Source organism: Rhododendron vialii, chromosome 12a (assembly GCF_030253575.1).
Source record: "Rhododendron vialii isolate Sample 1 chromosome 12a, ASM3025357v1".
Lineage (NCBI taxonomy): Eukaryota > Viridiplantae > Streptophyta > Magnoliopsida > Ericales > Ericaceae > Rhododendron > Rhododendron vialii.
Window position 1 is genome coordinate 7,786,977 of NC_080568.1, and position 16,119 is coordinate 7,803,095.

At 38.3% G+C, this 16,119-nt stretch overlaps 1 protein-coding gene across 8 annotated transcripts in view; it reads right to left on the reverse strand.

The window, feature by feature from the left end:
- Positions 1–104: 104 nt before the first annotated feature.
- The window catches only part of LOC131310416 (DNA polymerase zeta catalytic subunit), a 35,785-nt gene continuing 19,770 nt past the window's right edge, over positions 105–16,119 (reverse strand). For all 8 annotated transcript variants that reach the window (XM_058337406.1, XM_058337409.1, XM_058337412.1 and 5 more), the window contains 10 exons: positions 15,068–15,343; positions 14,000–14,107; positions 12,732–12,937; positions 11,381–11,684; positions 8,802–9,419; positions 7,338–7,632; positions 3,220–3,326; positions 1,986–2,160; positions 1,388–1,479; positions 105–582 (listed from right to left, as the gene is read on the reverse strand). In XM_058337406.1, coding sequence (XP_058193389.1) covers positions 7,459–7,632; positions 8,802–9,419; positions 11,381–11,684; positions 12,732–12,937; positions 14,000–14,107; positions 15,068–15,343 — 1,686 coding nt within the window. In that variant the 3' untranslated portion in view covers positions 105–582; positions 1,388–1,479; positions 1,986–2,160; positions 3,220–3,326; positions 7,338–7,458. The remainder of the gene's footprint in view (positions 583–1,387; positions 1,480–1,985; positions 2,161–3,219; positions 3,327–7,337; positions 7,633–8,801; positions 9,420–11,380; positions 11,685–12,731; positions 12,938–13,999; positions 14,108–15,067; positions 15,344–16,119) is intronic.

Sequence of the window (16,119 nt, forward strand, 5' to 3'; positions counted from 1 at the left end):
ATAGTCTAATCAAACAAACAGAAGCTTAGAATATCTTTCATTTAAAGGAAACCTTGAATAAGTCATAAAAAAATTGACAGAAACCTTAATGCATAAAAGGGGGATGTAAAATGAGGACACTGGAATTGCTTCCCTTGCTTTTAAAACGGAACTTCAACCATTATTTCTGTGGCAGGATATCAAGCATGATATGTTATATAGAAAAAGAAGACCATTGAAACAAAGAACATCTAGAATGACCAGAAATACAACCATATGATTGAGAAACACCTAATCCAAATCTTGACTGTCGTAACCTTGAAAGTAATCACATAAATAGAAGTCAGATAACATACAACAATATAATAAGCAGCAAAAGCGGCTGGGTAGCGGAACCATTAGGTATCCAGCACGCCTCTTTCTCAATCCATGTTCTAATAAGATGAGTTGGGGCACCATCTCGGAACCATGCAATTATGCAACTTGGATACAAAGTGGAAAGAGCCTGCACTTGCTTCTGCACTTGAGACATCTCAAAGAAAACAAAGCATGCCAGTCTCTGCACAACCTCACTTCCAGAGGCCATTCCCTAGCTCCATGATGCTGACAAATCGAGAAGAGGATTAGCTTTTTAACCATCAAGTAAATAGTTTTACTAAAACCAACAATCTTCCCAAGAAGAAGTTCAAAAACATGCGTGCAGTCTACACCATAGAATATGCATGTGGAGAGAGAGAGATGGAAGAAGGAATTAGACCCAAAGGCCAATATTGGGAAGGAATTCTTTGGCTAATAAAGATTCAAGATTATGAAAGGCACAAGGTCAAATGGGAAAATTTTGGCCAAATTGAGCAGTCCACAGAAAATTGCTCAATTCACCAGAATCAGTACAACTCAGTATATATATGTTACAATTCAGTCATCAACACGTGGTATATAATGCAAAGTCTCACTCTCACTTCAGGATTTTTGAATTTCCGAATATTCTAACTGTCTTGGGACTTCTTCTAAACGTATCATAACTTTTCACAAAAGGTTTGCAGATTAAAAACGTAGAAAATTAACTATGAACAAATGTTGTCTCGTCATGAGAGGACGCGGACATTACAATGAAAAAATAATATCCTAGACAAAGATAGTCACAATGAAAGGATGAACTACCCTTGTAAACTGCTTAATCGAGGGTTCCATTATTGTTGATAGAAATGGAGGTGTTTGATCTCTTATTCCATTGCCAAGTTCATCCGATGATTGTTGTTGCAAAGCATTCTAACCAAACCAAACCGAGCCTTACGTCCCAATCACTTGGGGTCGGCTACATGAATCCGTTTCCTCCATTGGACTCTGTTGCAAAGCATTCTATGAGAAGTTTACCCACATAAGAAGGCTAAAGCCTGGATAAACCCACCAAATAGCAAGAACCAAGTGCCTGCTCTCATTTTCGAGCATGCATTCTCTTTCAACAGCCCAAGCATTTTTCCACTACAACAACAATGGCCCCTGTAGATAACCAAATTACAATTTAGAGGAACAATGATTTGGGCCTTCGTTATGCTGCGGTAAGGTTTACATCTTAAAGGAATTCCATGGTGGATTGAAAGGCACTTTGATGTTATTAGCTTATTATACATCCGCTTGCAATAAAAACCTTGATAAGTACAGCAAAAATACACTGATAGGAATTAAGATTGAATAACAATCAAATTTCAGTAAGAGTACTAGTTTTTCCAAATCCATAGGTTCCATTAATAATTCATACTTTAGTGAGAGGAACTTTTCCTTCAAATATAATATTCAGGCCGTCTTCGCGTTGCAGTGATGCATATTGGTGTTAAAAGCTTATCAATTATATATATTGTTTTGGACCTTAGTCCAAACCAAGGGGATGCAATATAAGGTTTTGAACACGATGGTATCGCATTTTTTGCCTAACCACAAGGCTTAAACATAACCAAAGCAAAAGCAGAAACCTACCAGACCTACTAAATTCGTAAGGGAAATTCTACCTGTCATGCTTTAGCCTTCCACTTATCTCTTGCATTTATGAATGTAGGATTTTCATATCTTCGAACGTCGCCTTAAATCATACTACTGGCACGCTCTTAACAAGTTATGTGACCTCTAATCCAGCAGCTGTATAGCCATACGTTACAGTCTTGCTTAAATGGCTGCTGCCTTTGCCTGGAAAAAAGCAGAGAAAAGTAAGGAACTCATGTATTCACATGCACTCATAGCAGTAAACTATCCTTGATAAGATACTACAAAGTAAGAGAAAAGGATAGGTTCCAACTTCCAATGGGCATAATGCGGGAAAAATTCAAATTACACCTCAAGGATACTTACCAGTTACCACAGTTGCACGAAGCAGGGCGGAAGTAATGGAAGTTTCAAGGGTGGGGCATCTATCAGAGTGTTGCATTATATAAAACCTATACTACATACATGTTTTCTCTCTCGGTTGCAACATAAAGGCTAAAAAATCAACATAAATTGGAAATTTTTCATCAATCAACAATTGTTTCTCTGTAAATATCAAGGAAACAGGAAATCAGCGTATATGTTGATGTCAATATAATCGTACGGATACTACATGTTATTTTCTTACAAGCTATCTTCTTAGTAGCTGTTCTTTGTTTATTCAAAATGGATGTATATTAGAATTTCCATCCTATTTGGGAATACCATTTTGACTCGATGGGAGCAGGAGTATGAAGCGGTCTCCCAACATGAGGTTCCTGCAACTAAGCTACTTACAAGAAACAAAATTGCATGTAAACGAGCAACTAGGCCTAATAGAAACCTAGAACTGGAAAATTACAAGAGGTTGTTCTCTACTTTGATAAGAAATATAATTCATTTATTGGTGCGTTTATATATCTTTCAGAGCCTACAAGAAGTTATTCATAAAATATGGGAGGGAAGCAAGCAGCATGCATGAGTGACCACATGACTACACACTACAAAAGAAAAAAAGCCAAGGGACGTAATAAAAAGAAATAAGGAGAAACTAAAACAAAAAGAGAACAGAAATGAGAAACCCAGCTTATTTCAGTCTACGCCTTATTCCCTACATCAGATTATTTCCTATTATCTTCACTATACATAGCCAAGTTTCGAACAATATTCTCGTTCTGAATAAATCTAAACTATCTTAGTCAAGCTTATGAAATAAGCATTAATTTCCATTTAAGGCAACTGGGTGAAGAAACGTTGACTTATTTAGAAGAAGTGAGGCTGCACCTTGAGAAAAAACTTGCTGCGAAGGGGACCAACTTCAACATTGCTTGCTTCAACATAATTCTAGCGGATAATACTTCCTCGTACGTGTGGTAGTAACACTTTAAAACCTGTATCACAGCATGGAATATACATTACCTGGACATCACAGGTAAGATCTAAACAACAGAATATTCTTAAAACCCAGTCAAAAGCAAGGGTAAGGACACGACAAAACACATTTCTGAAGAACAGAAGAAACAATGGAGAAACAGACAACTTATTTAATGAATCAAACGTGTTCACCTGGACAAAACCCACCCAGTAAACAGCAAAGTCAAATGACTTTTGGTATTAACCAGATGTAACACTATTTATCGTCCTAACAAGACGTGAATTTTTGTTTTAATCATTTCTTTGCACCCATGCAAAGGTGAATTCCAGAAGCACTAAACCAGGAGGAACTACTTTCCTACCTTTTTTCCGAATCTTGTTTTTCTCCTTTCGGTTGGGGGCAGAGGGGGCAGAAAATGCACAATTTTTTCCCCTGGTAAGTAAAGGGAAGAATATGGGTAAATGCACATGTAAATTGTAGGAAAAATTACATCAAGTAGAAATTCTGAGACCAACTGAGGGATGAGTCGCCTACATAGCAGGAGTTCACCACATACCCATAAGCTATTGGAGGTTCACAACAATCTGGCCAGTTAAAAGATTTTCTGCCTAAAACCAGAAAAAGATCAAAATATGTAGTGCAAAGGCTGTTTGCCTTGTCAATGGTACCTAGTTATCTAGGCCACCGACAATTCTTATCCATTTGTTAGAGAGAATCCTTTTCCAGTCATAGCGTCTTTTCAAGATGCACTCCAAACTAATTTAGCATCCCAGGTGATTCACATAATAAAGCACCCATGGTACAGTTATGGGGCGACAACTCAACCAGATGCTGCAATTCTCATTATAGATGCTTCGGTTGGTTCATTTGAAGCAGGTATGGTCAGCACTGGAGGGCAAACAAGGGAGCATGCACAACTTATTAGAAGTTTTGGTGCTGATCAAATTATAGTTGCTATTAACAAAATGGATGTTGTGGAACACTTCAAGGAGCATTTTGATGCAATTAAACTGCAAGTTGGGAAATTTCTCTGGTCATGTGGTTTCAAAGATTCTTCTGTATCATGGGTCCCTTTTGAGTGCCATCGAAAACCAAAATTTGGTGGCAGCTGCTTCTGATAGCCGATTGCTGTCCTGGTTAGTTTGCCCGGGTTCATACTTAAATTCCTCACAGTTTTAACTGTGGGAAACTTTATCCTTTTTATACAAACAAACATGAGACTTTCTTCTCATCCAGCTCTTCCACATGAAAGTATCAAAAAAGTATTTAAAACGCAAAAAGCGGAATGATGTCAGTGTTTGAAGAGTGGTAGGTCAAGACAAGTTTTCAGTAGGCTCTAAACCAACCTGGGGTGTGTGTGTGTGTGTGTGGGTGGGGGGGGGAGGGAAACAACTACGGTTAAGAAGGATTTGGACCAAAAGCAATAAACCACACGTGGCAGGAAATGTAGACAAATGAAAGGCATCAGAGAAAACATTGACAAACGCTTACTTGTGCCAAAAGCAATAAACCACACGTGGCAGGAAATGTAGACAAATGAAAGGCATCAGAGAAAACATTGACAAACGCTTACTTGTGATAGCTTCCAAATATCCCTCACTCAATGTCCTATAAGACATGCCATCAAGTGAATAATCCAGCTCCTTCATCTTCTCCAAAATCTCCTCTACTTCAGTAATTTTCTCCATTCTGCATAATCCATTAACCATCGTTCTGAAATCTATCCTAGTCGCAAAGCCTCTAGGTAAAACTTGTTTGCATAACATTAAAGCGCCTTCAGAGTTCTCCATCTTCAGAAACCCATCTAATATAATACCATAGCTTACCTCATTTAGAGCCACACCTCTTTTCAGCAGCAAATGCCAAAGCTGCAGAGCATCAGCAAATCCACCTCTTCGACATAAACATTTTAGGTGAGTATTATACGTTACAACAGATGGTTCAATACGTTCTTCTATCATTTTGTCACAAATATTAAAAGCCTCGGTTGTATGGCCTTTTCTACAATAACTGTCAAGAAGAGCATTGTAAGTACAAGAATCGGGCTTTAACTTCCAATTGGACATGCTTATTACCAGTCCCTCTGCCTCGTGAACTTGACCTAGTTTGCAGTACCCATTGATAATGGAATTGCAAATGAACAAATTCATCTCCAGTCCCAATCCCAGCATCTCATCCTTCATCCTCAAGGCCATAAGCATGCATCAATTAAAACACCATAAGCACACTCATCCATAGTAAACGATAGCACTTGTTTCATATCCTGAAGCACCTTCTCCGCCTCCTCCATCTTGCAAACTTTGCAATAACCCTTAATCACCAACGTATGCGTAACAGCATTCATCGAAACTCCTCTGTGTTCCATCAACTCCAACACTCCCTCAACCCCTCGTACATCCCCTAACTTGACATATCCATTGATCAAACAATGGTTGTCACCTCATTCAGTTCAAACCCCAAACCCTCCATTTCTTTCACAAGTTCCAAAGCTTTACCCACTCTCCCACACCAACAACACGCATCCACCATTATAGTAAAAGTACATACATCAGGAACAATCCCAACCCTAACCATCTGATCATAAACAATGAAAACAGTGTACAAGGTGATGGTTTGGGTGACAGCAGGGGGGTGGATTTCAATAAATAATGTTTGTTGTTTATATTGAGTGGCAAACGTAAATCATCCGATTTTGTAATGTCTTCATCTTGATGCTTGAAGATCCAGGTCGCTATAGATTGTTACTTATGCTTTCAGTTTTAAGTGCTGAATTGAATGATTAACCCACACAACATAGCCTATCGGAGCCTTCACCACCACTCCCCAACCCCCTCCCACCATCTTTTTTTTTTTGGCCAACATTGTATACATCACCATCTTTTTTTGTTTTTTTTTTGGGCCAAAATTGTATACATCAGTGGATGGTTAGAGGAAAATTAGTGAGTTAACTACCAAAAGGGGTCCAAAGCAACATCGTCCACCACCATCCTGAGAGTGCAATTTTGTTCACCCTCCTTGAAATAGGGTGAACATTACCCTCCCTCTTATTGGTTGAAATGGTGTAGGTCCCACCCCTGCAATACACTTTTTGGTAAGCATGACATCACTCTGTGATGGGATCCACACCATTTCAACCAATAGGAAGGAGGGTAATGTTCACCCTCTTGAGTGGAGGGTGAACAAAATTAAATTCCCATCCTGATGCTGTCTTTTTCTCTTCTTCCCCCATCTCTCTCTTTGTGTGTGTAAATGCTCCACACATTAGCCAATGCAAGTAAATGCTCCAAGCAGTTAAAAACAAAAAACTGCAAATGCTAAAAAAATAAGTGTTACAATTCTTTCTTTCTTTTTTGGGTCAAACAGAAATTCGTTACAATTCAATTTTTATTCATGAATGCTCCACACATTAGCCAATGCAAGTAGCTGCAGCAGAAACTTTTAATGTGTCATTAAATTAAATAACTGTTATGTGCAAAATAGTAATCGATTAGAAACCATCTTATCAAAACACTCCTCCACTACCAAAACCATCCTAAAAATGTGAAAACAAGAACCGTAAGAGGCACTAGGATTCAACCCTCTAGTGAAAAGAAACCTAGGGCTACTGTTGGTATGTCGTTGAGTATAGAAAGATTTTCTTTTCAATTTTATTAATGCCTGTAAGTGGAAGTTGGAGTTAGATAGAACTAGATTGAGGTCATATAGAATCACTGTTCTTATTATTATTCTTCTATGAAAAAAAAGTACTTAATTTACAGAGAAGCAAAAAATAGGAAACAGAACTGACAATATCAACCTCCCGACAGCACCCTTTGCTCAGTCTCAGCAGACTTATCAAGTGGCGCTTCTGAGAGAGTACCCAGATAGGCCACTTTTCCATTTTCATTGCATAACAAACATAAAACTGAATGGAAGTACAATAAAAAGTAGACAATTGAAACCAAATACCCAAAAAACTGCCTTCTAACTTACAAATATATACAACAGATATTCACAGAAACTGTATGTAAGTACAACAATAACGTACCGGAAGCCACCATAAGAAACGGGGGCAACAACACTGTACGCATCAAGAGGATAGACGGAAAGCTGAGGACCCATTTCTCAATTCATGTTACGATACGGTGCAGAGGGTTACCATCGTAAACTCAGAACCACTCAACCATACATCTTGGATATAAACCTGCCTCTGTTGCAACGGTAGAAAGAGCCTGTAGTTCCTTCTGGACTTTCCGCCTCTCATAGAAGACGGAGCATGCCAGTGATGTGCACTGCACACCACTTTCCAGGGTCCAGTCTCCACCCCGACAATGCCGACAAATCTGCAAGAGAATTTAACCATTAATACAATCTATTATATTGGATTTCACTCAGAGCAAGAAAATATGCAATGATGAAATTCAGCACTAGCGCATTCACATGTAGACAAGCGCGCGCGCGCGCACACACAGAGCTTGTAGTAATTGGAAGAGGAAATCAGAATAAGTAACAAAAAAGAGAGAGAGCAAGGAATCGGGGTATTTGAACTATTAACAGCAATACAAGAACTGTAGTCTTGTTGTAGCATTATAGAAGGTGATTAAAGAATTCATCATAGATGGAGATCATTGTAGCATTATTCGACCAAATTCAGAAGTTTCCAGACTTCTTTATTCACCATACCATCCACAAATTATCACAACGAAGTCGAATGAAAAACGTTGATGCCTTGCAAGTTCTTCAAAATTCACCATTTCACGAGTCCAAAATATCAATGGATGATCTCAACTCCCCAGACATCATCTCATGGACCCAATGGAAATCATCACTTTCTGGAGAGTTCTTCAAACTTCAATACAATCTCATATCAAAATGTTTCCCCGGTAAAAAATCAAGTGAAAGTAAGGTACAATAAAGGGTTAACATCGGATCTGGAGCAGCTGCACCCCTTAATGCGGAGGTGCAAGTGAACCCCGGTTTCCAAAAAAACAAAAGAGCCAGAAAAGTAAAAAAAAACATTACTTTCACATCAGAGATTAAAATGAACCTCTTGCGCTGTTCAAGTAAACCCTCTAGCAGCCCAAAAAAGTCCACCCCGCACTTCATAAATACACAAAAAAAGCCCAATCCACTAGCTGGTACCCACTCCCAAAGGACCAAATTCTCTGTCTGCTCTTGCAAACTCTCACACTGGTTACTTATAACAAGAAGTACGAGTAAAATAGAGCTGATAATGAAGCTATACTACACAATTTCAGAATATGAAACTTATCGTGGTCAAGAGATATGAATGTGTGAAAATATTCCTTTTGCTTATGTTTCGAAAAGTTCATTGTCATTAGCTGTTCTTTATTTCGTAAAATAGAATGCGTAGCATTAACTTCTTGTATGTCACTGCTGACTCAAATTCTTGGAGCCACCCCATGTTTGGATCTTATCTGATGCGAGCAGTCATGGAAATAAAGGCGACCAATCCCATGATACAGTTGACGATTAAAGTAATGATACTCACAGCAGCAAGATGTTGGATCTCTTGTTCCAATTTTGAAGTTCTTCCAATAATAGCTATCGCAACAGCAGCTTCATTCTTTAAACATTGACCACATAAGTGGGCTGAACCCTGGACCAACTCACCACAAAGGATACAATGCTTCGACAGATAGTAGTAATCAATTCTAGTTCGATGAGCATTCGGAGCATAAAACTGATGTTTAGCAATAAATTCCCGTCCCAGGCGAGGCATTTCTGAAAACCACTGGTTCAAGTCCACTCCAACAAGTCCAAAAGCTCTCTGCAATGCTGGTATTATCTGTTTCGTAATGTAATAAATATCGTTCAATCTAAAGGGGGAATGGATCGCCAGAAGGTCCAAGGGGTCCACCACCATATCAACCAGGCGGGACCCAGGTTCACCGTGGACTACGACATAGGATATTCGTTCTCCATACCGTGGCTCTGCCCTAGGGTCCGTCCTCATTGCTTTAGCTGCCACAATTGCAGCGGGTGGGAGTGATGAGGAAGCCCTCGTGCTGTAGGTACCTAATCGAACCTCCTTGGCAAACACAAAATCCTGAAGAGAAACCCTGCCAGATAAAATCCGTTTCCACTGACGAAGCAAGTACGCTTTAACCTGTGTACACGCATATAAGAAAGGAATAAAATTTCCCATCTATTTCTTAAGAAACAAACCGATAAGTTTCCATCTTGTAAGAGACTGAAATGAGACACAACTAGAATAACAAGGCGTTTCAAATGAAAAGAGGCATTGTATAGTGAGACACATCAGAAACTACATAGCAAAACAAAACTTGTATCAACTTGAACATGAAAGTTATTTGACAATACTTGACCATTTGCGTTTAATAACGTTTTACTCCCTCCGCCCCAATTTGTTTTTCCAATTCTGAGAAACCAACTTTTTAAGGGAACACAATGATTGCACCTAGACATATTCAACTATCCAACATGTACCCTTCAACTTTTTTTAGAAGTTACTTTATTTTTCAAAAGAAAGAGCAAAAAAGGAATCTGATCTATCGAAAAGTCAAAGGGACAAACATTTTGGGATATGCAAAAGCCTAAAAATGGACAAACAATTTGCCACAGAGGGAGTACAAATTAGCAAATCTATATATAAATCTAACAAGCATGATTGCCAATAATAATGCTTTTATTCACTGAGAGAAGTTCTACTCCATGCATCTAACCATGGGAGTAGAACATGTCAAAAAGTCACGCAGAGAGCTTAACATACCTAAATTTCATCTATTCCTTTTCTTATCAAGGGGATTCCTATACTATTAACAGCAACGGTAGTTCCAAAGCCAAAAGCATTAGAGTTGGTCCGAATGAAGGTGCATCACTAGCAATGCTCCATCAGCTGAAGACAGTACTCGCGGTATCTTGTTAAATACCGAGTATTGTTCATAAAATGTTGCAAAATGTGGAGTGAGTGAGATCTATGTTAATCTAATTTATTACAGGTTATATTTTCTTTAAAAACTAGTGCTTGCCCGTGCCTACGGCACTACCCACCCTTTGATGGCATTTTTGTAATATATTTGTAAGAGTGTGGGTGTTTTCTTAAGAGAGTTGGAGAGCACACATCAGTCCTTAGATCATATGAATCTCAGCCCTTCTTTCAACTTGTGTTTGTGTGGTCCCCACACCCTTGTGTTTTATTAGGTAGATAACCAAAAGGTCAGGAAGATGGTGACACTTTGAAAGTGCATAACTCAACTGCCATGCTAAGCTAAGATGCCATGCGCTGACCTGGCCCCATAATGGCAACAGTTTCCCAGAAATAATATGCAAGGTATAGATGGTCACCTATACACAAACGAGCTCGAAAATTTTGGACCATAAAGGGAATGCTTTTCTTATCTTGCCACATTTAGCTACATAAAGAGCAACAACTCAAGCAGAATCAAACTCAGAACAATATGTACTAAGCATTTATCTCCTGCTGAAGTTGAACTACACGGACATCACCAAAGAAAAATCATAATGCCCAAGATTACTCAAAAAACAGCAATAGGAACAGAAAATGTACTACTGAAAGGAACTTTTGCAAGACCTTAGGTTCACTTTCAGTGAACTGATAACTCAGTTTTACTAGTTACTGTTTTTACTTCCTATAGTATTTAAAGCTGTCGATATCATTTTGGACTGTCCTTTTTAAATAATAACAATTTCTCCCTTTCCAAAACCTTTTTCAACTAAGATAATTCTCTCTCTATTAGATTCTAGGGAAAGAAGAAGATATTGTATTGCAATGCTTGAGTTTTACTTGATATTTACCATACACATACAAACTCCATGTGTAGGCAGAACAATTACAACTTATTCATAAAAGATCTAAACATCATCAGTGGGTGCGTCCTTAATGTCAAAATGTGTGTTGTATTCAGCTCGAGGTGATCAAAGACTATTAAATGAAAAGATACATAGTACCTGTATCACTCTCATTTAATATCCTATTGACAGTTACGGAGCTTGGCCTTAATAGCTGATGAAGGTAGTCAATGGTTCAACACGCAAAAGCTTTTGATAGAGGATTTTACAGACATCAAGTAAAAAGTGCATACTCACCTGATTTATATCTTTGCATTCAAAAAAGATCCTCAGTGACTGCTCCATTATCTTGGCTACAGATCCACATGTATCTCTGCGGACCGTCTCAATACCTTTAGCATCGAACACGGGTTTGACTTGGTCAGGGCTCTCATAACTGTAACCCACGTAGCGCTTCTTCGTGAGGAGGAAACAAGAATGATAGACCTTCTCCATTTTCAATGTGACAGGATTTGGATTCGCCGCAGTTACTGCAGATGCAATCTCACGTCCTATTTCAAATGATTCTTCCATAGTGCGTCCTCTTAGGAGAACAAACATACTGCACCAAAGAACCCGTTTCGACTGATAAACCATCAAACTCAGAACAGGAAATACAAAAACAGAAAAAAGATGGTCTACGTTAAATAACCACTGATTGTAACTCAATAATTCGCCAAATACATGAGGATCACCTTCTTAGATAGAACCAACACCACAAGCTTTCAGTCTCTAAATAGTTATGGAATGGCTACTACTAGAGAAGTCATAATCAGTATTTCTAGAACCACAAACTATGAAGCACCGACACTCCAAAAGGATGCCGTATCCACGTATTGGACACAGGGACACGACTCCGGTCAAAATGTAATATTTTTAATTTTGGGGGGTTAACATGAAATTATTCAAAAAAATTGGAGTCAACTGTAATTATGCCTTTGGAAAAAATTTATACAATTAGTGAGATTATTCATATACAATGATGGTTCATAAAAAAAAATTATGAATGATAATATATTATATTTATTTATTTATACACCGTGTCCGTATCCTCATTTTTTTAGAATTGCCGTGTCCATGTCCGTATCCGTGTCTGTGTCCGTGCTACATAGACCACAAAGCAATCAGCACATTCGGCCATGGAATACATATGTTGAGCTACAACAATGGTTAAAGAGCCTAACATAGCTTGGTTAAGAGATAATTGATCATGCCATGACGTTGGATCAATAAATATGCAATTTTTTATTTAATGTGAAATAAATTCACAATAATTGGTCCATTTTTCATATTAAAAAAATAGTGATACAGATTTTGGTTGTTTTTATCAAACCGTATCTATCAAAATTCCTACAGTAAAAAGAAAAGAAAAAAAAAACCTCTTATTTAAATGAATCCTTTTTTCCTAATCTCATTAAACTCCCACTAAAGTTAACAAGGTCAAGAAGAACAGTGGAACACAGACTGAAATTCATCATGGCAAGTATGATGGTGCAGATTGTTGTCAACAAGTGGCTCTATCATCAAAGCAAAAATAATCTACCTTCACAGACCTGTTTCATTTGTATGGATCTCAAATCATGATCAGTACCAAAGGACAATTGTATACCTGTCTGTATCACCGTAGATGACTTTAGCATTCCATCTATCATGGGAATTTACAAAGGATATAGCATTTTCCAGTGTTCTACGGCCACATTGAACGATACTATCTGCAAGTTCTGCACAAGGCATACGTCCACTAAATCCGGCAGCCGTATAGCCGTATGTCACATTCGCTATTAGCTTCAAAGCAAGCTGTCTTGCATTAAATATCTGGCAACAACAACCAAATAAAAATAGAGGAATGAACTCAACAACTTATACATGCCTTGAAAGATCAAAGGGCAGTTCTGACCAGCAATTCTACCTATATAACAGCGGATTCTACAACACCCCTTGAAGCTATATGCAAAACAGCAAGTAAAAAAAAAAAAAAAAAGAAAGCAAGAAAGAAAAAGAATAGGTAGCTCACACAAGGATGGTAAAATGTCCCCTACAATAACCTAACAAGAAAGCCCCTTGTCTTGCCAACGAGTCTGTCTCCAATTGTCCAACACAGGCATCCATCCACATAATCCCTGCTGCAAAAGGTCAGATCAAACACAATCTCTCTTACAATGGGGTGTGTTCAAGACTTCCAGTGCATTATCCCATTGAAACGTCAAAATCTCTCCCCAGCCACATAGTATCACACTAGCTAACTATTCCACTATCTTCTATTTCTTTATGACCAGTCTTACTTGACTTTTCCAAGTTCCAACTACTCGTAAGTTCTTTCAGTTCGACATGGAGTTTGTGCTTTGAACATCGTAGAGCAAACTTCTAAGATCACCCAAAAGAGCGAAAAGCTCAACCTCCTGAATTGTATATCCCCAACCACCTGACTGGAAGGACTTTGACTTTGCATCTTTGACAGTATCCTTAATGACACCACTTGATGCCTAACCTTCACCATTTTCACAAGGAATGGACTCTACTGTTGGGGACAGACATCATATAAAACTATGGGTTGCAAAAGAAATAAAAATTAGAATAAGTGAGGAAAAAAGGAGTTTATTCACATTTTATGCATTTGTCTCTTTCATTTACCCCCAATGATTGGAAACTACATGGGTTCTGTTGTTGTTGTTGTGTCTCTTTCATTTACACCGTAATGGCTATAATCCTCCATAGACTTCCGTCCCTTAGTCAAAGCAAACAATATTTATCTTTTGAAGAAAAAAAAAACATCTTAATAAAACATCTAAAGAAGGCATAAAAGATAGATTGTCACACAACTGACACAAGTCTAGAATGCATGCAAAATTCAAAGTCGGATTTTAAGTGTTCCCGCACCCTGTGAAGAACTTGCTGTGATGGGGCCAACTTCTTCATAGCTTGTTTCACCATAATCCTAGTAGATAATATTTCCTCCAATAAGCGAGGTAGTACGCCTTTGCGAACCTATAAATAGAATGAAATGGAGGTTATTAAGAGAGAACCAGAATGAACGAAACCATGAAAAAGCCTTGGATATAGGCCAGTGAAAAGAAGGATACTGGTAAAATAAACATCCCGAATGTGTAAGAGTAGAAAGCTTACTTGTAGAAGCAAATGAACAAACCAAACATACTCATACGAGGGTGAACATCTTTTCCAAAATAAAACACAACTAATTTGACAAAAATTATAGTAGCACCATTGACAATGAGATATTAGAAGGTATAGCTGAAGAAGGAACAACATTCATAGTTACCAAAAAAAAAAAAGGAACAGCATTCATCTTCAGGAACCCATTAAGAACTGAACTTTATACTATGAAATTGGGAATACTATCATTTATCAACATTCTCTACACCCATACAACACTCCCATACAACACCAGTAAACAACACTTCTACCCACTCAGAAAAGAAAGGGTGCAAAAATAATTTCACTCGTTTACTGCAGCCTGACCTTAGCTGGAATTTTTTCCCCTTACGTCTGTTTATGAAGGAACAGTATAATGCTGTGCAAGTGAAGGCTCACCAGAAAAATTAACTCCCAGGACACACAACTTTTCAGTTCAAACAAAAAGGGGGCTTGGTGTGGGGTGGGTGGGTAGACTATGGGTTTCAAAGAAGGCTCAGTTACAGATATTGCATTAGCAATTTGCCACTTTTAGCATCAAACAAAGTGAACATGGCGACTATCTGATCTCACAAGACAATCAACTCGAGTTATGATAGATGCATAAAGATCAACGCAGAAATCCATCAAATAGTACTCTGATTTGTATTCCTGATATGAAAACCAAAAAATGACACAAACAAGAACATTATTCCATTCCATGCATGTTCAAGTCACTGCGATCTATTAAACTGAAGAAAGTGATCCAGAAGACATAGAGACAAGAATAATATAGAGCCTATGAAGGAGTACCACCTTTGAAGGAACATACATAACACCATTTGGAGTGAGCAAAATTTCCTGCTTCAGATCTCGCAACACATGTAGATCTGGTGAAAATGAACTAACGCCAAGGGTATTTGCCTTAGAAGGCACCACATTTCCAAGGCACGTGCAGAAGCAGAGGTTGTATGCAATTATCATTGACGGATAAAGAGATTGAAAATCTAAAACAACAACTGGATCTGCATAAAAACCAGATTCTGGCTCCATTACAAGGGGTAAGCATTCCATTGCAGGTTGAGAAGCGACCTAATTAAGACAGAGCCAAATCAGGTTATGGCCACTGACGAAAACAACTTTTGCATACTAAGAGGATTTACTGGCAAGATGATGAATATAAAATATCAGCCCAAGCTTCAAAAACCCACCAAAAGCCAACTAAAAACATGTGGCACAGACAGCATGCAAAATCTTCAGCAAAATCAAATCAGCAAATTAATCATAACAAAATAAAACCTTCTTGTGGAACAAGTTATCCCACCTATCCAACAAACAAGTTTTTATAGCTAGAGGACCCTTTTCAAACAAAGCAAAAAGAAGCAAATTAAGGACAATCTTTTGCGAAACACGCTGCACACACACATATAGGGGCCAGTTCAAGGGACAAAACATTTGACACAAAACTAATCGGATATCAGTAAGGGATTGATTGGCTCATTCAATTTTATCCGGTCAAATTTGACAGGAATCAACTAAATGAACCGATCAAGCCCTTACCAATATCCAAATAAGTTGATTTTTTAGTAAGGATAGTTACACTACTTTTGCGCAACTCCACTTCCCAGGTATTGCTCATGCAGAAGAACTGAACTAAGTCTTGTCCGCAACTTAAACAATCTAACAAGCAGAGAGAATTCCAATTAGGAAGCATACTATTCCAGCCTAACCCTACCCCCAATGCTAACACCAGCACAACCACCACGGGCCACCAGCTCCTATCTCCCCCACCATCTCCCACCTCCAATCTAAGAAGCACAGACAGTTTTAAGAAGGTAGTGTGTACGGATGAGACCAAGTCGAACACG